Source organism: Bos taurus, chromosome 14 (genome assembly GCF_002263795.3).
Source record: "Bos taurus isolate L1 Dominette 01449 registration number 42190680 breed Hereford chromosome 14, ARS-UCD2.0, whole genome shotgun sequence".
In the NCBI taxonomy this organism is placed as follows: Eukaryota; Metazoa; Chordata; class Mammalia; order Artiodactyla; family Bovidae; genus Bos; species Bos taurus.
In genome coordinates, this window is record NC_037341.1 from 70485074 (window position 1) to 70508523 (window position 23450).

Genomic DNA, 23450 nt, shown 5'->3' on the forward strand with positions numbered 1-23450 from the left:
CATGCCAGGCACTACGCAAAATACTTTTTATACTTTAAAACACTATTTTCCAAAATGCCTTTTGAGGAAGATATCATGTTATACTCACCTCTATGCCTTCTACTCTCATAGATTAAAGGCTCTGGAAAGTTTTATGGTAAAGGAAGTTACATGATTTTATGGAATCCAGTATTTTCCAAACTTAGTTGATTATAAAATGACTTTCTCACACAATCCCTTTTAAGCTTTAAGAAACTGGACTATAAGTAAGTTTTTGAGATAGTGTTCTTATGTCCCAGAGACACACACGTTCTTCTAGGTTCAGAAAATGGAAGGAAGGAGAAAAGCAAGAAAGAAGGAAAAAGGAAGGCAGACAAACAAAAAAGTCCAACAAAATTTATATCAAACCTTACTTAAGCAGTTAGTTCTAGAGAAAACCTGTTACTTATACAGTTTCCATATTTCAGTCTCATATTCAGTTCTGAATACTTCCTTTGATAATTCTACCCAGGTCCATCAAGTAACTGTAAAGGGATCATAAGCATGTACCCATTCAGTGTGTGTTGTTAGGCTGTAGCCCCAAATCCTAACACAGGACATGGTCCTTAGTAGGTGTTCAAGGACAGAAAGAATGGTGGTTCCAGGTCTGGGGAGAGGGGAAAAGACAAGTACAGAGTTTTAGTTTTGCAAGATGAAGAGTTCTAGAGATGGACTGTACGACAATACGAGTGTACTTAACAGTACTGAACTGTATACTTAAAATGATAAATTTCATGTTATGTGTATGTTTTAAAGGCTCGATAATAATATTTTAAACTTTAGAAAACTCACTGATAGGAAAACTTAGCTGGAATTACATTAAATTAACATTTATGAGGTACCCATAAGTTGCATATAATTATATCAAATAGTTTATACCTCCAAAAGGAAGAGGACAGTAAGTACTTGAAAGAGTGGGTTAATTTTTCTCACAGTCTGAATTTCGTTCCATTCATTTGCCACAAAATAAGTTCTCCATATGCTTACAGGAACAGTAGCACTCCGAACACCACCCTCACCTGGTTGGGAAGATAAAACGAGTAAAACGTTTCACCTTCTCTGCTTTACAATGGTGGCAAAAGAAACTTGGTACAAATGGTTACTTTCATTACCTTCAACAGCTTTAAGAACCTTTCCTTTAGGCCGCTCCCAATCGATAAAGAATATGTCTATGGTAATCTGGGAGATGAGCTTATGCAAAAATTGTAGAGCCTGAGAATGACAAAAAAACACCTTAAAGTACTGGCATGAAGTCTGCTCATGAAACCAACACTGATTCTTTAAGAACCAAACATCTGCAATCACAAGAAGATATATGGGGCTTCCCTGATGGCTCAAATGGTAAACAATCTGCCTGCAATGGGGGAGACTCAGGGTCAACCCCTGGGTCAGGAAGATCCCCTGGAGAAGGGAATGGCAACCCACTCCAGTATTCCTGCAGAGAATCCCATGGACAGAGGAGCCTGGCAGGCTACGGTTCATGGGGTCACAAAGAGTCAGAGCGACTAACATTTTCACTCTAAGTTTCACAAGTGACAAAGTCGTCATACCATCAGGGGCTCACCAGAAACTCATCACATAACAGTCACCAAATTCACAGACTTTTTACAGACATATTAATTTCACCTTTCCTTCTTCTGTCTTTCTTAGAAATAGGAATATGAAAGTAGACATACTACCTCCCTCCTCATGCAGGGATCTTGCATAAATGACTCTCTTTCCCAAGGTTTCCAAAAGCCTTTAACTTCTTTATAAGGAAAGGTATCTCCAACTGTAATTTGTTTGTCCTAATGAAAGTTTTAGGATGCTCTTACTGCCTTTTTCTCTATTTCTACTAAGATTTCTGATGGAAAAAATATCCTTTTCATTTACAGAGTATGTTTAAACTGAGGCTTCTTCCGAGAAGGTGCATTATCGATCAAACAAAGTTAAAAATCTAAGTATGGGATGATTCCTCTCTTCCTGAGGCTCACAGGTCAGTGGGAAAATAGTCACTTAATAATCACAACACAACTGGATGAGATGTACGGCAGAGGCACGTGAAGAACATCACATCCCCTGAAAGAACAGTGAAGCAGGGAGGGGGGCTCCCATGGGAAGAGGAGGAAAGGAACGTGGAGGCAGAGAACCAATGCTAAGAGTTCAGCGCTTAGCCAGCGTGGTACCATTCACTCTTGATTAACAGTCTACATTAAATAATAAACAATTACTTAAGGCAGATCTTCAGAATGAGATACCTATTATAAATAAATGCAGACTTCCTAGTAAAATAGAACAATTCATACTTTCTTCTAAAATTAAACTAAATTTTACACCAAAGATTTTGAAAGCATTTTAACTCTGAAGACTTACATGCTTATTAGCAGACTTTTTTTTTTTAAGCAGACATTTAAAATTCAGTAACCTGTGCTCTGAAACTTACCTTCAGAGCAAAACCACATCCCACATAAGTAACAAAACGTTTTTCTTGAGCTGGCACTGGCAGCAAAACAGAGACAGACTTCTGTGCCTGGGATGAAAATGACACTGCTGAGTGTGACCGCACACAGTTTTTACGAGGCCCAAGTTATAACCCAAAGAAAGCATAGAATAAACACCACACGCTCAGGGAATGGGGAGTTTAGCACTTGCCCAAATACTCTTGATTAGAAACCCCCTCAAGTAAAAACAGTTGCTTCATAAAGAGAGCTTACAAGTTATTCAGGTTGTGGCACTAAGGTAAAATGCAGAAAATCACTTACTTTAAAGAAAATAAGCCAGTAAAGACCTGTTCCTACAGTGATGATAAAGAAAACATTGGCCAGATCACCAGCATAGTAAACCAAGAATTTCGCAACTGTCTGCAATTTAAAAAGAGAATCAGAGCTGTTATAGACTCAATCCATTTATACTACTTTAATAACATATTATTATTAATAACATTATTATCAACCCGGTTTCTCAAGCTTGAAGTCTTATTTCATGTATCCATGGATCAGTCAGAAGGACTGACTGCAGCCACTTCCTAGATACCTTTTGATCCATTTCCAATAACTTCTATCTTATTCAACCCTTCTCATCTTTCACCAACTAAGAACTTTAGAACCGCTTTCTAATTTTCTTCAAGTTTGGAGTCCTTCTCCCCAACGTACCCTCCATACTACCATCAGAATTGGCTTTCTAAAATGTAAATTGGACCGTGTCACTCTCTTTCTTAAAAATGTACAGTGATGCCTCATTAAAATGTAAATTCCTGATCCACAAGGTCCTTTACAACCTAGGCCAAAATTAAATTTTAGCCTCATCTGTCAGTTCCAACAACTTGTTCAATAATTAACCACTCCATACATTAATCCCAAATGTTTTGGGAATGAAATGAGTATTATTTCAACAGATATTCTTCTCTTCTTCTCTCTGGCAAACTCTCTGGAGCTCTGAGGGCAGAGACCATGTCTCCCTTTGCCCAGTATCACATCCCCCAGCGCCTCATAGAGCCTCTGGCACTCAGACAGCAGGCCATCAGTGACTATTTGTGGAATGCAAAGACTGCTGCTGCTGTTCAGCTGCTACGTTGTGTCTGACTTTTTGCAACCCCGTGAACTGCAGCATGCCAGGCTTCCCTGTCCTTCACTATCTCCAAGAGTTTGTTCAGACTCAGATACAGCACAGATAACCCAGATTAACTTCACTTCTTTTGGATGCCTTTCTTGACTCCCCGAACAGGAAATCAAGCCCCCTCCTCTGATTTCCAGGCACACTAGCTCTGGAGACAAACCAGTTTACTGTGTTGCCTTTCTCGTGTTCTTAATCAGCTAAATGGAAATACCACCTATTACTTTGATATGGTAAAAATTAAATGAATAGGAAATGTATTTAATCTCTACAATTTCAGCAAGTATAAAATGGGAATGATCATGATACCTAACTTCATAGAGCTATTGTGAGGACTAAATGAATTACACGTGTCAAGGTTAAAAAAGTATCTGGCTTATAGTAACACTCAATAAAAGACAGATGAAAATAAAAACAAGAACAAATGTAAAAACAATTAAATGAGAAGTGAAACCATAAAGTTAATAGAATAAAATATGGGAGAATATCTTTTTGATCTTGACATAGGGGAGGATATCTTAAACAAGATCCTAAAAGCACACACCATAATATGAAAACCTATTCAGATTTGACAGTATTAAAATCAAGAGTTTCTACTAAACAAAGTAACATATAGATAAAATAACAGATGGATTTACCCTTGGAGAAGAAACTTCAATGTCAAAAACCAAAAGAAGATTTACATTTAGAAAATACAAAAAAAAATAAAATAAAATAAAATATAAAAAACTTGTTTAAATAAACAAGAAAAATTGGAAACAGTAGAAAAATGAGCAAGTGGTATAAATAAGAAGTTCGCAGAAGGGGAAGCCCAAATGATTAATAAAGTATATGAAGAGTAATCAAAGAAATGGAAATTAAATCAAGAATGACATATCCCACCAGATTGGCAAAAAATGGGAAAGGGTGGGAAAACAGCAAGTGCTGGTGAGGATGTGAGGAAACAAGACCACTGCTGGAGGGTGCAGACTGGCCCCAGCCGTGGTGCGCACTGGAGGGAAAACAAGGGCACATTTCCCACTCATGTGTATCTCCTGGTCATATACCCAGAGCAGCTCAGGCAACTTTTTACTCATCCGCTAGCTGTGTCTTATTAGAAGGATATAAAATAGTCAAAAGAGAAAAATAGACTTTAAAAAGCCCTGTGATTATACCTGTAAATCAATCATGGGACTCCCAATACGTCTCTTCCAACCTGCTGTCTTCAAAAGAGATGATAAAACAGCTAGTCCACCCAATACACCTAAAGCAATCTAAAGTAAAAAAAAAAATGGGGATTTATGTAATTTCATAATGCAATTTCATCAGTGTTCAAAGATACTGTAAATAAAAAGTAACAAAGTACTCAAAAACAGGCTCAAAAATTAGAAGGTACACTAAAAGGACATGGGCGCCAAACTGAAGAAACTCCCAATGGACAAATCTGGGACAATTTGAGCAAGAAAATAGAAGGTAATGAATTAAAATTACTAGAATAAATAAATATTCATGAGCCCATACTGATTTAATCATAAATGAATAAATAAATCCACATGGACAAAGGGAGAATTCCTTTTTACAGAATTCTAATAAATATAGAAGAAATGATGGAAAAACACAACCACCACCAAATATCACAGTAATATTGTTTATTGGCCAAGAATTATCAATGGATGCTAAAATTAGAGGGCAAAGGAATAATAAGGAGCAAGAGATTTGCATAATCTCAAGTATCTCCCCACAAGATACTTATTAATTATAAGTGGAAAAATACAATGGAGAACTCTGCAGATACCATCTTAGCCAAACGATCAAAGTTGACATCAATGTTAATAAGATACGTGTGTGCTAAGTAGCTTCGGTCGTGTCTGACTCTTGGCAATCCTATGGACCGTAACATACCAGACTTCTCTGTCCATGGGATTCTCTAGGCAAGAATACTGGAGTGAGTTGCCCTGTCCTCTTCCAGGGGATCTTCCTGACCCAGGGATCAAACCCAGGTCTCTTATCTCTCCTGCATTGGCAGGAGGGTCTTTACCACTAGCGCCACCTGGAAAGTCCGTTAATAAGATATACTGACACCAAGTATCTTCTGATATGACTCACTGAGAAGGGTATAACATCACTTTCACGGTATGTATGCTAAAACTACATTTAATCATGGGAAAATACCAGATAAAACCAACTGAAGGACAAAATACCAGTGTTAGGGTCAGTCATGAGACAAAGAATGACTGACGACCTGTCACAGACCTAAGGAGACTAAGGAGACACACGATGGTTGGGTTCTGAAACAGAAAAGGATAGTGAAAAAAATCTGTAAAATCCAAACAGCATTTACATTAGTTAATTTGCTATTGTTTAGTCACTAAATAGCGTCCAACTCTTCGCGACCCCATGGACTGAAGCCCGCCAGGCTCCTCTGTCCGTGGGATTTCCCAGGTAAGAATACTAGAGTGGGTTGTCATTACCTTTTCCAAAGGATCTTCCCAACCCAGGAATCGAACCTGCATTGGCAGGTGGGTTCTTTACCACTGAGCCGCCAGGAAAGCCTAGATTAGTTAACAGGACTACATCAACATTAATTTCCTGATTATGACCACTGTACTACAGTATGCAGCCTGGCGTGCTGCCGTCCACGGGGTCACAAAGAGATACGACTACTGACGGAACAACAACTACAGTTATGTAAGATGTTAATGGTAAGGGAGACTTGGTGAGGGATATATGCCAAATCTCTTTATTTTAACAACTTTCCTGAACATGTAAAAAAAATTTGTTTTAATTAAAAAATATAATGTAAGTATTTTGACAGGTTAAAAGAAACTCACATCTGTCTGGACATGTGCTTCTCCTTGATCCATTTCGTATGTGACTGAGAAAGAAACCTGATGTTTAAAAGAAAGCAAATTAGCCATACTGAAGTTATATGATACAAACCTATTTTTACTATAAAAATACATTCACAGCTGCATTTTACTAAAAATATCATACTTTTAAACTATCAGTATTACTAGAGTTGACCTTTACTTATACATAAATAAATACACTTTGGGGAATTACCCACACTACTTTAAATATCCATTTAGAACATATATTAAAGAAAGAGGGTTTCATTAGAAGGTAGATTAGGTTCATTAACAGCACTCAAGTCAAATTAATCATATTTCATTTTCTGATAGGTTTCTGTAACTGAGGCATGTGACCTATCTTGTGTATCAAGAGTTCAGCAACTGGTTAAACAATCACATAGGAAGAAGGCAGATTAATCAAAGGTGTAAACAAGAATCTTAGGGACACAATTATACAGAGACAGGAGAGAGAAGAATCATAAAGGATTAAGAGAAACAGTAGCATGAGGAATAGGAGAGGGAAGACACCTAAGTCTTACCAGGGTCACAGAACAGGGGCAAGGAGGAGGAGGTCACGAGTAGAGTCAACTGTTGTACAACTGACCCTTGAACAATATAGGGGTTAGGGGCATCAATTACGATGCAGTCAAAAATTCAGATAGAACTTTAGAGTTGGTCCTCCACATCCATGAATTGGACCAACTTTGCGGAGTGCTGCAGTACATATTTAGTTATTAAAAAAAAAAAAAAGTCCACATATAAGCAGAACCATGCAGTTCAAATCTGTGTTGTTCAAGGGTCAACTGTATAAGTGTAAAGTTAAAGAAATAAAGCCAGTGTATGTGGAATACCTTGCTGACTTCATGAAAGAGGTTTTCAAAGAAGCAAAATGGCAGGACCCAAACTGCAAATGATCAAAGAATAAATGGTTGGGAAATCAAGGAAAGACACATGATAGCAAGCTGAATTGCTGGCAGAGTTGACAGAAGATTTTATGGTTTGGTTGTGCTACTTTGTTTTTAAGACAGGGCAATCTGAAAGGCAAGGGAAAGGAACCAGCAGAGAAGCTGGCCGAATAAAAGGTTGGGGGCGAAACAGGAGAAAATACACATTAATATATTATAATAAAATATATAAAATTAAATAGAAGAAAATATCCTAAACAAGTAAGGGTTGAAAATTTGCTTAAGAAAGTGGGAAGGGTTCTTCATTCTTAGAAATAGGAACCGGAGTCAAGAAAGATAATGAAACAGAGATACTGAAGTATTAAAGAGGAAGTCTGAGGCAATTCATATTGGATGGTTTTGATCTGCTCAGAAAAACAGGAAGACAGGTTATTTGCAGAGATGGTAAGAGAGCAGAGATACAGCTGGATGCTCAAAATGAATGTAGAACTTTTACAATAGCTGTCATGAGAAATTAAGAAATGATGAAAACTGCATTCTATAATTAGAACAATTGAGGTGGGCTTCCTCATAACAAGAGAGTTATGATTCTCTCAACTTTTTTCCTATTGCTTATTTTCCAATTTGTCAAAACAGTTTAGATATATTTTTGACAAGAAAAATATTTAAAGAAAACACCCAGAAGTGTTTTATATTAAGATAAATACACTCTTAACTACCCAAAAATGACATTCCAGGAAAATTTAAACAAGGCAGTCTTTTGTTGTTACTAAGCATGCTCCTGGATTTTCTCTTCTCATTACACTGTATATAAATTCAGGCAATAGAAACGAATTTCAATATCAAATCAGGTAATAAAACTGAGGATGGGAAACCTTTCAGAGAAAAGTCATACCATGTGCCTACTTTTCGCTTTATGAAAGCCTGAATCCAACAGTAGCAGAGTAGAAGTACAAGCTCAACAGAGAGGCCAAAAACACTGGCTGAAGAACTAGAATATTAAAATTCAGAAAAGTAAAACAGTAGAAATTAAAAGCTTTAGTGAGTCTTGGAGGTAAGGAGTGTTCACCTTCCAACTGTCATGCTTCTGGGGAGACAGGGGATGAGGAAGAAGTCTAGAACGGTTAGCTCTGGTCCCGACCTCCATCCTCTCTTCTCTACCCCTCCTCAGGCAGGGGCGCTTCAATCGCCTGGCGAGGCAGAGCATGGCCTTTGCCAGGCTCCTTCTTTGGTACAGCCTGCTTTCAGTGTGTACATGGTCTCACTTCCACACACAGGCCCTTCCAGGCAGGGGAGGACTCGGGTTCTGGGGTTAAGTTTAACTGAGTTGGGAAACAGTCAGAAGACTGGTTGCAGGTCCGAACTGCATTCTCTATTTCACTTTAGTGCTACTAGTTACAGAGCTAAAAATTAGATTCTCTTTCTGCCTGTTTAAGTATGTCTCTATCAAGTGGGCAAGACTGGTGAGAAGAGAAACACACATGCCCTCTTAAGGTTTGAGTTCCTGGTTTAGTTAGGCAAGGAGACAAAGTCTTAACAGAAGCAAGGTGGCCAAAGAGAACGAGAGGAGATGCCATATGGCTCAGCATGTCCTGGCATCCAGAACAGGGAGGCCCAGCGGCTGGTGACACTATCCGCTGACAAACTTAATTCTTGCCTTTTTATATGCAGAATCCATAAGAACTCACCTCTTACCAGCATTAGTAAAAAATAACTGTCTTGACTATATAAAGTGCTATGTTTATTTAAAACTCTGAAAAGGACTAATAGTCTTTTGATCATAATGCAAACTCTCTCAGTTTTGCACTAACACATAGACAGGCAATGACCAAGAAGGAACTCACCTTCACAGACTGGCTGCTGGGATCTTTGATATCAATGTCATGGTAGGCAATGGTAATTAAGGGAGGGTAAATGTTTCCATTTTTTGTGTTGGGTACAAGGTGGATGCTGTTTAAAAGAAAATTCATTTTTAGTTAAAAATACACTGAGGCCCTTAAACATAAACTTACTGTTTCTTCTGAATGTGATGTGAATAGTCTTGATGATCTCAGAACCAGCAGTTATTAAAAACTAGAGAAGGTTAAACATAAACTAATGGTACTAACACAGGATATCTGAAGTGGTCAAAACTTTATATTAAAATACACCCTCAAAAAACGCTTCTTGATCTAGGTCCTACAAAGCTTACAAATAAAATCAATGAAGTACTGTGTACCACTTTTGAGGACTTAAAGTACTGCCTAGAGAAAGGCAGATAATATCCTGATTTTGAAAAAAAGATGAATTCTTGGTGACTTCCCTGGTGGTCCAGTGGCTAAGATTCCACACACCCGACGCAGGGGCCAGGTTCAATCCCATCACCGAACTAGATCCCACATGCCGCAACTAATGATTCCACGTGCCACAACTAAGATCCGGCACAGCCAAATAAATAAATAAAATAAAAATAAATATTAAAAAAAGATGAATTCTTAAAGATAACACGTCATATCTGGTACTATTTATGGCACATAATAGGGTACATTTTGCTGAATTCAATGCATTAGTAACATACCGTCTGTAAACTCGGAAATGAAAATGCCAGTACCAGCGGCCAACATGGTTTCATCAGTATGAAGTCAGACCTGACTAGTTTCAACTTCATTTTCACTGAGGAATCTACACTGGAAGATTGAGGAAATGCTAAAAACAGCACAGGTAGATTTCAGAAGGGTATAGATAGGACAAAGCTTCTGTACTGCCTACTTCGTGAAAGATTGTTGTGAAAATCAAAATGAAAAAACAATGAAAAAGTAATGTATGTTGAAACACCATAAAGATGATGGTGTGGGTTTCATCAGTGTATTCAAGGTGCACATCATAAGACACTGAAGTGGAAAAGCCACATAAGGTTAGAGATAGGAACCTCACAGCGGAGAAGGGCTGCATGGCACTACCCTAAGGCAGGGCCATCATCCAAGTATCCGAGGAAGAGCGAGGTGTTGATAACTAACGAGGGCCAACCTAGAGCAGTGGGTGCTAAAGGAGATGGAGCCATAGGAGGCCCACCTGCTGCAAAGATCTGACGCGCTCTAACACACCCGCGTCGGCCCGTGGATCTTCACTGCTCCCCACCTCTCAACTCATTCTAACTTGGCAAGTCTAGAGTGGGGCTTAGGATATGGATTTTGGCAAACTCTTGAAGCCCTTCTGAAGTAATTATCTCCTCTATTCAGATCAGATCAGATCAGTCGCTCAGTCGTGTCTGACTCTTTGCGACCCCATGAATCGCAGCACGCCAGGCCTCCCTGTCCATCACCAACTCCTGGAGTTCACTCAGACTCACGTCCATCGAGTCAGTGATGCCATCCAGCCATCTCATCCTCTGTCGTCCCCTTCTCCTCCCGCCCCCAATCCCTCCCAGCATCAGTCTTTTCCAATGAGTCAACTCTTCACATGAGGTGGCCAAAGTACTGGAGTTTCAGCTTTAGCATCATTCCTTCCAAAGAAATCCCAGGGCTGGTCTATCCCAATCTACACAGACATCTAAGAATACATTATGTATCATTCCAGTTCAGGTGTTCTTACTGTTTTCATCTGACAATTACAGGTCAACACTTTCACTATGACATTTTTCCATATACTCCAAGCCTCATTCAGTAAATTAGACATTTGTTTACCTCAGTGATATTTGGGTGGCGACTCTAATTAATCTTGGCTGGCTTCCTAAGTCATTTTCCCGTCCACTTAGTGTATCCACTAAGAAAATGCGCCGAGTCAGAAGCCACTTGCCAGAACTACTGTCTTTTATCAATAAAAAAAAAAAAAAAAAGATGGGTTTAAAAAATACTTTCATTTGTTCAAGATGGCACTCAAAGTGAAGATTACTGGACAAATTTAAAACATAAAATTAGTACACTTTGTTTTAATAAGATGGTTGCAAAAACAACTCCTGCTGTGAGAAATTCCTAGTAATAGCCTTCCCCAGCTGCACTTGATGTTTTCTGACTGTCTGGACTTTTCATCAGTTTGGAAGGATTTTCCCTGCAAATTACCTGAATAAACAGGATTTCATAAAATGAGAAACAACAAAAGAAACTAATTTGTCCAAAGAGCAGCTCAAGGATGGTTTGAAGAAGCCCTTATTTTATAGTTCTACTGTTTTTCTAGGATAAACTTTCAGGAATGATAAAATTTCTTAATAAAAAGCCTGATATGTTTAGTAAATAAGGCTTCCTTGGTGGTTTAGACAGTCAAGACTCTGCCTGCAATGCAGGAGACACAAATTTGATCCCTGGGTCAGGAAGATCCCCTGCAGAAGGGAAGGGCAACCCACTCCAGTATTCTTGCTTGGAGAATCCCATGGTGAGAGGAGCCTGGCGGGCTACAGTCCGTGGCATCGCCAACAGTTGGATACGACTGAGTGACTAAGCACACTGAGTAAATACACCAACACCCTTACAGTTTACCGTGGGGCGTGCTATATAAAACCTTACAATCAGGGACTTCCCTGGTGGTCCAGTGGCTAAGGCAAGACAGGGGGCCCAGGTTCGATCCGAGGTCACGGAACTTAGACCCCACATGCTGCAACTAAGGCCTGGCGCAGCTAAATAGATAAATATTTTAAAAAACAAACAAGCTTACCATCATAGTGAATCCATGACTTTTCTTATAATCTGTGGCTTATTAAGCTATGTTGGTTGACTTATTTATTGATTTCAGCTCAGAGAAAGAGTGGTGTGTATGGATGCCTTACCTTTGTTCACAAACATTTTCTTGTGCTGAAGATTTAAGTTTAACACAGGCACAGCCCAAATATATTGGTGCTGATTCTCATCAGTATATTCAAGGTACACATCATAAAACGTAGGAGTGGGAAAGTCAGTTAAGATCTTAGGGACAGGAATCTCACACTGAAAAATAAAATTAAAAATAAAAGTACCCAAATTGAAAGTTAGAAAGCATATTTATTATCTTTAAAAGACTTGTAATTGTAAAACAAAGTATCTTCCAATTATGGTGTTTATACATATTTTCATACGTCTTTTAAAACATGAATACTATGTATGATTCTTTTATAAGGGCCAAAATAACAGTAAAGAACCACCTGAATCTTGTCCAACAACCCAGCTGGAGAGGCTATACATTCATTCTCAACTGTAACTGTACAGCAATAAAAAGGTTTAAAAACTCCTATCCTGTGGGGTGAGGTCCCAATTCTTTCTCCTGGTAAACACTGTTTATGATTTGACTCCCCTTAATAGTGCCAGGTTTATCTCCCACTGCTTCCTCTTTGTCTCTGGTTCAGTCACACTAAGCTACTTATAGTCTCTAAATATGCTATGCTATTCTACATCTCTCTGACACTGCAAATGGTGTTCCTGCCTGGTATTCCCTTCCCCCCTGTGCTCCCTGTAAACTCATATTCATTCTGCAGGCTCAAGTGTCACGCACCGTGTAAAGCCTTTCTGAACTTCCCTAGGAACTGTTAAGGACCCTTCTTTGAACCAACACGGTTCCTTGTTCATATCTTTAGACCAACACATCACATTCTTTTCAATTCTTTGTCTATATAGCTGTTTTCTCTACTAGGCTGTGAACTCCCTGAGAGGCAACTGGGTTTGATGGAAAAACCACGGTTTTCAAGCCTAACAGAACATTTACTTGATGAAAGAATTTGAACAAATTACCTAATATTACTGAGCAACATTTCCTCATCCACAAAACACGAGTGTGTATTTTACAAAGCTATTTCATGGATCAGATGAGATAAAAATGATAAAATGCTGAGGACAGAGCAGTGGGATTTATCTGGCCCAAAGTAGATACACAACAGTTTTTTAAAGTAACACAAGTCATTTCTGATAACAAAAGCAAATTTAAGTTCATGATAGAAAATCTGGAAAATGTAGAAAAGAAAGAAAATAATCTGTAATCCCACCATCCAGAGATAACCACTGTTAAAAATGTTTCTTTTTCTCATCTGTTTTCCCCAATGGTGCTTTTTGTTGTTTTAACAAAGCTGGAATCACAGTTTTGTTCTGTGGTGTGTGTACATGCATTTTATCAAGAAGTATTTTTGTAGACTATTGAAGGTCTTTCAAATGTTTAACAGCTCATAATATTGCTTTGTCCCATACTGTAGTTTTAAAATGCATTACCAAAGGAAGGAAGGTCAGGGAGGGAGGGAGACAAGCATGGAGAGAAAAGGAAGCATTTTGCTACTGGAGGGAGGAGGGAGGAGGCAGTGATAACACTTTATTGTTTATTAAAAATGAAGTACTTCTACTTCATTCTAAAATGCTCAAAAGTAGAGATTATTTTTAAGACCTATATGCCAGAAGCAAATACACAATTATGATGTTTAAGACTCTATGGACGACAAGGTACTGTTTTCATGCTGATTTTATTAATAAAAATCATTCATAAATTATTCATTAGCCCACAATGCAGGAGTCCCAGGTTCGATCCTTGGGTCAGGAAGATCCCCTGGAGAAGGAAATGGCAACCCACTCTAGTACTCTTGCCTAGAAAATTCCATGCATGGAGGAGCCTGGTGGGCTACAGTCCATGGGGTTGCAAAGAGTCAGAAATGACTGATCGACTTCACTTTCGCTTTCTTTTTGCAAAAAATTACTAATTTCAAAAATTTAATAATTATTTCAATTATTGCTGATGTGAAAAATGAAGCCAAAATGTAGACTGCCTAAAATAGTTCCAACTTACACTTTGTTGATAAGTTGTTCCAAAGGAATAAGCAGCATTTAGTCTCGTCTCTGTGTCTGGACAAAGCTACAGCAAAAGAACACAACTGATAAATAGCTCTCACGAATCTTTTCTTTGCTTATAGTCAAGGGTTCTCAAGACTTAACATGGATATATACTTTATATAATACTTATTTAATGTTATCAAGGGAGTGAAAAGTTAAGAGAGCATCTCTGTTATAACTTAAAGTACTTTTAAGAAATTCCAATTTAAAACAAAACAAGAAAAATCAACTCTAGCAAGCAAACTGATGCTCTATTCAAGCAATAATCTAGTTTTTTCCTCATCTTTGCCACAGTCAAAAATAAGACATGTTAGGGATTCTCTCTAGATTCATACTCTCTAGAGTATTGTCTACTATATACTCTATAGTATACATATTGTATATAGTAAATACATTGTATATATATTGTGTATATATTATATATAGTATATATATTGTATACTATATACTATATATGGAGAAGGCAATGGCACCCACTCCAGTACTCTTGCCTGGAAAATCCCATGGACGGAGGAGCCTGGTAGGCTACAGTCCATGAGGTCACTAAGAGTCGGACACGACTGAGCGACTTCACTTTCACTTTTCACTTTCATGCATTGGAGAAAGAAATGGCAACCCACTTCAGTGTTCTTGCCTGGAGAATCCCAGGGATGGGGGAGCCTGGTGGGCTGCCGTCTATGGTGTCACACAGAATCGGACACGACTGAAGTGACTTAGCATAGCATAGTATTCTAGAGTATAGTAAATTCTCTCTAGAATCATACTCACCTGTAAAATCCCTCCTTCTAAAGTTTGCCACTTGAGAAAATTTCCTCTCACATCATAGGAAGCAGCAACAAACTTCAGTTTTGTACTCTGCTTAAAGAAAAACAAGAATAAAATAATGTCACATACTCTGAAAGTCTATGAATATATATAATGGTCTATAAAAACTTAGAGAGTTCAGACTTTCAGAGTATATATAATAGTCTATACAATTATGTAAAGTTTAAAAATAAAAATTAAAAGAAAAAAAAAAGAATAAAAAAAATAAAATAAAATAAAAGCTCTGCTGGTACAGATAAAAAAAAAAATAGTCTATACAAATTTTTTCATTGCCAAATGATCTTTTCTTTTTCTAGAGACCAAATATTGAATTCATCAATCATTACTTTGAGGAAAAATTAATCAGTGTATCTCTCTGATTAAACACACTTAATATAAATGGACTGGGTTTTTGCACAAAAACTATTACTTCAGAATTGAGAGGTAGTGACAGATAACTTCTTTTCAAACCTGTTAAATGAGTGTGTGTGTGTGTGAATGGAGGATGAATAGAGGAGGAAATAATCTATTCTTTCATTCTGCTCCAGCTAAGTCACTTCAGTCGTGTCCGACTCTGTGCGATCCCATGGACTGCAGCCTACCAGGCTTCTCCGTCCATGGGACTCTCCAGGCAAGAACACTGGAGTGGGCCGCCATTTCCTTCTCCAAAGCATGAAAGTGGAAAGTGAAAGTGAAGTCGCTCAGTCGTGCCTGACTCTTAGCGACCCCATGGACTGCAGCCTACCAGGCTTCTCCATCCATGGGATTTTCTGGGCAACAGTACTGGAGTGGGGTGCCATTGCCTTCTCCCATTCTTTCATTCTAGAAGGTCAAAAAAATGAAGGTAAGAATTTGGACCTGTGACATGCTGAGGAAACACATAGAATCCCACTCAATCTTTGGCAGCCGTTATGAAAAATGTGGAGATATAGGACAGAGGAGGCTTTGTGTTTGGTGATGAAACCCTTCCCAACCCACAAGTACTTCTTGCTGCCGTAACACAAAATCCAGAGGTATCCACACAACTCAAGTAAGAAAACTAAACTCTATATTGTTAGATTTAGTTTAGTCACTAAAATTTTTTAAATCTATCAAGAATTATGTCTAGTAATATTCTTGTTATCTTTCAAAATTATAAATCAAAATGTAGTTAACCTTCAATAATATAGAGATTTGTACCTGGTTTTCCCCTTTAAAACTGAAATTTGTAGGAAGAGGTGTAGTACTAAGTATTTGAGGTGCTAATCCTAGCTGGTCTCCATAGAACAGCCATGGAAGATTCTGTCTCCTATAAACAATCACAATTGTTTTAATAATGGGGGAATGGTCTTAGTACATATTTGTGAAAGTAACTGCACTGAATTCGGTCACAGTGACAGTTCATCAGTTAGAATAACCTTACCAAAAGGAGACAGAATGAACAGTGCCCAGTGCAGCAGTATTTTCAAAGATAAACTGAAACAATCCACATGCATCAAAAGTAGAGGAGTCATAATAGTTCATGTTCATTACACACATATTTCCGAGAGCTTGGCAAGATGTTAGATTGCCATACACCTACAGGAAAACAATGACAAAGAAATATATGGGCTTTAATATCCTAAACAAAAGTTGATACAAAAATTATGCTTAGTTTTAATTTAATTATGCTTAGAATTTGAATTCTGCAAATTCTTTTTTTGGATATTCTTTTGCTTTTAATACTTTTCCTTTAATTAAAGTAGAAAAGAACTTTCCATATGGCAGGTTAATAATTTATAAGTTTTACCTGAAATTTTAGGTGAAAATATAAAGACAAGCAACTGAACGAAGAAGAACCAACTAAAAACTTACAGCGTGACATTTAAAAAAACTAATACATGAAATAATTATATTTGAAAGAATAATCGGATCCTAATATTAGAATAGAAATCTAAGCTATTTTTATTTTATCTATTTTATATCTATTGCATATAAATCTAATCTATTTTAAGTAATTTGTTTTATGAACAACAAAATCTGTTGAGTTTGACCCTCAAACTTCTTTCTCAATTTTCTCTTTAAGGAAAAGACCACTTCATTTTTACAGTTATTCAAATAAAACATCATCACAGTAATCTTTCTCTCCCTTCTCATATTCAACTCATGACTAAATCTTGTTGGCTCAATTTTAAACGTATATATCCAGAAGCTTAACACTTCTTTCATTTCCATGGAACCACCCTTGTCCAAAGGTCCATTTTCTCTCACTTGGATTACTCTAATAACCTCCTAATTGGTCCCCCTGCTTGTCTTTGCCCTAACAAAGCCTACTTTCCATGTTAGAATGATCTTTTTCAAAACCTGAGGCCAACCACTGTCTACCTTTGCACAAAATCCTCTACATCCCTTCCAGGAAACTCTAGGTCTCATAGTCACTCCCTTCATCCTTCAACTCATTTCTCCACCTTCCCTGCTCACTGCTCTGGCCACTTAGGTCTCCCTCCTGTTTCTTTAGCATGAACATGCCAGAGAGCCCCTGCTTTGGGACCTCTGCACTTGCTGTGGTCTCTGCTTAGAATTCTCTTCCCCTAGGTATTTTCATGGCTCACTTCCACTTCCAAGTCTTTGCTCAAATATCATACTCTCAGAGATGCCTGTCCTGACCACCCTCCATAAGTTAGGACCACCTTCTACTCTCTATGTTCTTTATCCCGATTTGTTTGTCTTTATAGCACTTGGCATCACCTGACAATTACTTACAATTCCACACAGGATTTTTCTCTGTCTTTTCCTAAAATAGATAACTTAAAAGGTTTCAGAACAGGGCATGGCATACAGTAAGTCATCAACAAACATTTACTAAATGATAGTACGAATCAGTTTCCCCTAACATTCAATTTCAGCTTAGTAAGTTTGGACATATTTAATTTATGAGTAATAAGTGTGAAATGAATAACATATTCTTTATTAGTCTCTTTCAGTCCACTTAGAAAGGGTTTTAATAGAATATGACCAAGGAGATATATCTACTTAGAAAAGTTTTACTAACTGGGGGGAAAAAAAATGGTACCACAGTTTCTTTGAAATGAAATAAAAACTACTTTCTAGAAATTCAAACATACCCAACAAGCAGCTGCTGATGACTGCAAATACTTTGCAAACCATTCTGAAGTGAAAGATATGCCCTATAAACAAAAAGATGAATTTTAGTTTTACGTTTAAATAGAAATTCCTTAACCCTACACACTTAGGAAGACATTACTGTGCACACTGCTGAGTGGGAAGTAACTAATATTACTTTCCCAGCGTTATCAGAAAAATAGACTCTAATAAGAATAAAAGAATTAATTCCAACCAATATCAGTAATTACAAGTAGGACTGAATTACAAAATCACATCGCTCAGACAAAAGATACAAGGAAATAAAGTATGTTTATAATAATAATAATAACAACTATTATGCCCATTTCACTAAAATGAAAATCAAAGTACAAAAGAATAAAAGAAAAATTAGATCTTGACTTAGATTTGGTTAATATTTGGTGATTTAGGATTATATTACACTGTATTAAATTGCAAGTAATAGAAATATTTGTGAATGATTTCTAAGCAACAGGAGATTGGGGATACACAGAGAAATTAACATTTAAAATCTCCACAGTGGTGATTCTCAAACAATGATGAATATCAGAATCAACTGTGTAATTTCCTGAAAACAGAAAATGCCTGGCTTCATTCTAAAGCAAATGAATCAGAATCTCTAGAATGAGACCAAGGCACGCATGTCCTCTGAAAACTGCAGATACAGGTCTCCCTCTAGTTAAGAACCACTGCTGTAAAGCTCATCTGCATATCCTGCTAAAAAACGAGACACAGAGAAACACCATCCGTAGTAAATTCTCTGAACATGGACAAAGGTGATAAAACCAAATTATATGAAATATGGCACCATAACTGTCCAAGAAATCTAAAATAAAATTATTATGAGTCACTATTTTCATCTCTTCAATAAGCAAAAATTCTCATTTTGTAAGAAAAAAACATATGTGTAGAACGTTGGCTAACACACACAAGAAACCTAGTAAAAATGGAAAGTATCGACAACAGTACTGGCCAATGCAAAATGAAGCCACAGACAAATGCCAGGGACAAAGCTGCGTGATTCTTTATGAAACAATATCCACATACTTTAACCCAGGAATTTAAAAACACTTAGGACATGTGCCTTAAGTCAATAATCTCTCCAAAAGGAAAAACACATCTATGTGCATAAAATGGTTGACAGCAATATTATTAACAAAAAACCTAAATATTCAATAGACATACAATTACATGAATTTCAATGCATAAACTAGAGTATTATGTGACAATTTAAAATTATAATTATTGGTTGGGCCTGGAACATGGTATAGAGAAACCAAGGTAGTGCCTGAAGATTGAAGGAGACATGTTAAAATAACACAGAAGCTATACCAAAGGGAAGTCCAAATTTGGGACAATTTGAGCTTTGAAAATTTGGCCACTGCTGAGCAAATCTGGAAAGCTCAGCAGTGGCCACAGGACTGGAAAAGGTCAGTTTTCATTCCAATCCCAAGGAAAGGCAATGCCAAAGAATGCTCAAACTACCACACAAATGCACTCATCTCACAGGCTAGCAAAGTAATACTCAAAAATTCTCCAAGCCAGGGTTCAACAGTACATGAGCCATGAACTTCCAGATGTTCAAAGTGGATTTAGAAAAGGCAGACGAACTAGAGATCAAATTGCCAATATCCACTGGATCACTGAAAAAGCAAGAAACTTTGACTGTGTAGATAACAACAAACTGTGAAAAATTTTTGAAGAGATGGGACTACCAGACCACCTGACCTGCCTCCTGAGAAATCGGTATGCAGGTCAAGAAGCAACAGTTAGAACCAGACATGGAACAACAGACTGGTTCCAAATAGGAAAAGGAGTACGTCAAGGCTGTATATTGTCACCCTGCTTATTTAACTTCTATGTGGAGTACATCACGAGAAACGCTGGGCTGGAGGAAGCACAAGCTGGAATCAATATTGCCAGGAGAAATATTAATAACCTCAAATATGCAGATGACACCACCCTTATGTAATAAAGCAAAGAACTAAAGAGCCTCTTGATGAAAGTCAAAGACAGTGAAGAAGTTGGCTTAAAATTCAACATTCAGAAAACGAAGATCATGGTATCCGGTCCTATCTCTTCATGGCAAATAGATGGGGAAACAATGGAATTGTTGGAAATAAAAGGAAATAAAAATGAAGTGACAGACTTTAATTTGTGGGCTCCAAAATCACTGTGGATGATGACTACAGCCATGAAATTAAGACACTTGCTCCTTGGAAGAAATGCTATGACCAACCTAGACAGCACATTACTTTGCCGACAAAGGACATCTACTCAAAGCTATGGTTTTTCCAGTAGTCATGTATGAATGTGAGAGTTGGACTATAAGGAAAGCTGAGTGCCGAAGAATTGATGCTTTTGAGCTGTGGTGTTGGAGAAGACTTTTGATAGTCCCTTGGACCGCAAGGACATCAAACCAATCAATCCTAAAGGAAATCAGTCCCAAATATTCATTGGAAGGGCTGATGCTGAAGTGCAAGCTCCAATACTTTGGCCACCTGATGCAAAGAACTGACTCATTGGAAAAGACCCTGATGCTGAGAAAGATTGAAGGCAGGAGAAGGGGACGACAGAGGATGAGATGGTTGGATGGCATCACCGACTCAATGGACATGAATTTGAACAAGCTCTGGGAGTTGGTGATGGACAGGGAAGGCTGGCGTGCTGCAGTCCATGGGGTCGCAAAGAGTCGGCCACGACTGAGCAACTGAACTGAACCGAACTGAGCTTTAAAAAGAAGAATAACAGTGACAGTTCATAACATACTCATGATACCAGGGGTTTGCAGTAAAGCTAAAGAGAGAAAAAAGCACAGAGAGAAAAGAAAGCACTCTATAGAGGATTGCTAACTTAAAAATATAAAAAGGAACAATAAAATTGTGAAACCATCTTGATATAACCAATTTAATAACTGATTCAGATAAGGTTCATCAATGACTGCTAAAAAGGATATGTATATAGTCTCACAGTAAAATCTCAGACTAACTTATTAGTCACAGCACCTTTACAAGGGGGAGGAATGGAAGACAGCACCATGCCCAGCCAGTCAAATTTAGCATCACCAATAACTGGATATCCTGACATTATGTGCTCCATGTTATGATACAATGGGCTATACACAGCACCGATGTCAGATTTTCCCAAAAAGATGTTTCACAGAGTCTAATCATAAGAAAAAAATGAGAAAAATGCAGACTCTGGGATGCTCTACAAGAAAGCTGGCCTTGACTCTGCAAGAGTCAATGACCGTAAAAGAAGAAAAAAAGAAAAAAAAAAAAGAATCCAAAAAGCAAAAGAGGATAAAGATCTCTGTTCTAAATTAAAGGAGACCAAAGAGATTTAATTTCAATGTGGGATCTTTTGCTGATCCTGGGTCCCTTTGCCAAAAAAAAGTGGGCAGGGATAAAAGACTTGATTGAAACAAGTAGGCATATTTGGATATGAACAGTATATCAAATAATTCTATTAATCTTTTTAGGTGTGATACCAGAAAAATGCCATTTTCCTTAGGAGCTACAAAATATTTAGGAGTAAAATGTTACACAGCTACAACTTATTTTCAAGTGGTTCAGAAAAAAATATGAATGTATGTGTTTGTATGCATGTTTACATACACAGAAAGCAAATATGGCAAAACATTAATAATTGGTTAAACTAGTAAAAGATACATGCACAGTCATTGTTTTTTTTTTTTAACTTTTCTACAATAAAAATTTTTCAAAATTAAAGCTGGGAAGGCAAACCAAGATGTAAGCTCATTGTCTTTGGGGAAAGGGAATGTGAAGACACTGACTCAAATATTTGGAAATTCTTTATTGACTGTCTGATATATTACTATAGAGGATTGGCTATTTCTCTTAGAAATTACATAAAACAATAAGATAAACACAGAAATAGTTATAGATCTGAGTATGCATACGCATGCCCTTCCCAGGTGGTACAGTGGTAAAGAATCCGCCTGCCAATGTGGCAGACACAAGAGCAGTGGGTTCAATTCCTGGGTCAGGAAGATCCCCTGGAGTAAGAAATGGCAACCCAATCCAGTATTCTTGCTTGGAAAATTCCACGAACAGAGGAACCTGGTGGGCTTAAGCCCATGGGGTCTCAAAGAGTCAGACACGACTGAGCAACTGAGCACACACTCACACACACGTTTATACATAATGTGTGTAGATATCTTCTAGCTACGTCTGCTAATTAGGGCATACTAAGCATGGTAATCTTTGTTTCTAAATATTATCCTTAAGAGCTTTTTAGAGAAATAGCTGTTTCCAGGACCGAAGCAGGAAAAGTATAAGATGAGCCTGGAAATCTTGTGGTGCCAGACAGGAAATGCTCCAATAAAGATACAGTTATGTCCAAAAGACATAGGAACAAATTCGAAGGGCTTCTAATGGCCAAACCTATGACAATTTGGGAAACAATGAACTGAAGCTCATTTTAGTCCCAAATGAATTACCAAAGGAAGAAAAGCAGCAATATCCTTAACTAGTAGAACAAAAAAACTGAAGCATACTCACAAGCTCTCCATAACGTGCAGTTGAAATCATACGTAGAGGAAAATTCCCTGTGCTGCTCAAACACAATCCCCCTGTCTTCATAAATAAATAAGAAAAAAAAAAGAGTTTATGTAAGAATATCAGCAATTCAATTTTAAAATATATACATTATCAATGTAATTAGCCTTACTAAAATGTTAGGTTCTGAACATGCACAGGACTTGCTGGTATTAATGAACGCTGGTTCACATCGGACACACCTGTCAATACAACAAAAATTATTTTTAAAATGTTAATGAATTAGCTCTAATTTAATTGAGAGCTTGTCTTTCTAACTTAATAGATTAGAATAGATTCATTCAACTAAGCAATTACTTGCAATAAAGTAAACTTATCAAAAGTATACACTACTCTGTATTATAAGGCAAGGTATAAATAAAATCAATAATATATATAAATATAGTACCTAGAAAATACTAAGTAGATTGCAAATAAAATTTATTATTATATACCATATATTATTGGAGAAGGAAATGGCAACCCACTCCAGTACTCTTGCCTGGAAAATACCATGAACTGAGGAGCCTGGTAGGCTACAGTTCATGGGGTCACAAACAGTCGGACACGACTGAGCGACTTCACTTCACAATATATTATAGATTATGTACAAATTATATAACATCAATAATAAAACAAAAATAGCTAAAAATAGCTACCTTTTACTGAGCACTTACTCTATACTACTTAGCTAAAAACTTTAGGTATGTAAAGTATGTTTCTGAGCTGTGGTAACAGCCTATGAAGTGGATGGTATGTCCTGTTTCTGAAGATAAGAACACTGGCTTAACAAACAAAGGTCAAACAACCAGCAAGAGACAGAAACAAGATTTAAATCTTCTTTGCGACCCCACAGACTGTATAATCCATGGAATTCTCCAGGCCAGA

At 37.4% G+C, this 23450-nt stretch overlaps 1 protein-coding gene across 7 annotated transcripts in view; it reads right to left on the reverse strand.

Moving 5' to 3' along the window:
• The window catches only part of TMEM67 (transmembrane protein 67), a 45982-nt gene that overhangs the window by 17247 nt on the left and 5285 nt on the right, over window positions 1-23450 (reverse strand). For 3 of the 7 annotated variants that reach the window (XR_009497076.1, XM_025001457.2, XM_059893153.1), the window contains exons 5-20: window positions 22696-22765; window positions 22527-22601; window positions 17985-18047; window positions 16304-16458; window positions 16081-16189; window positions 14866-14955; window positions 14054-14119; window positions 12084-12240; window positions 11008-11131; window positions 9190-9295; window positions 6420-6476; window positions 4764-4862; window positions 2760-2858; window positions 2441-2527; window positions 1131-1230; window positions 898-1037 (exon numbers count right to left, since the gene is read on the reverse strand). Coding sequence is in view for 6 of the 7 variants with exons in the window: in XM_025001457.2 (XP_024857225.1) it covers window positions 898-1037; window positions 1131-1230; window positions 2441-2527; window positions 2760-2858; window positions 4764-4862; window positions 6420-6476; window positions 9190-9295; window positions 11008-11131; window positions 12084-12240; window positions 14054-14119; window positions 14866-14955; window positions 16081-16189; window positions 16304-16458; window positions 17985-18047; window positions 22527-22601; window positions 22696-22765 (1597 nt within the window). In the remaining variant the exon portion in view is untranslated. The remainder of the gene's footprint in view (window positions 1-897; window positions 1038-1130; window positions 1231-2440; window positions 2528-2759; window positions 2859-4763; window positions 4863-6419; window positions 6477-9189; window positions 9296-11007; window positions 11132-12083; window positions 12241-14053; window positions 14120-14865; window positions 14956-16080; window positions 16190-16303; window positions 16459-17984; window positions 18048-22526; window positions 22602-22695; window positions 22766-23450) is intronic. The other 4 variants (XM_059893154.1, NM_001205299.1, XM_059893155.1 and 1 more) reach the window with 3 other exon arrangements.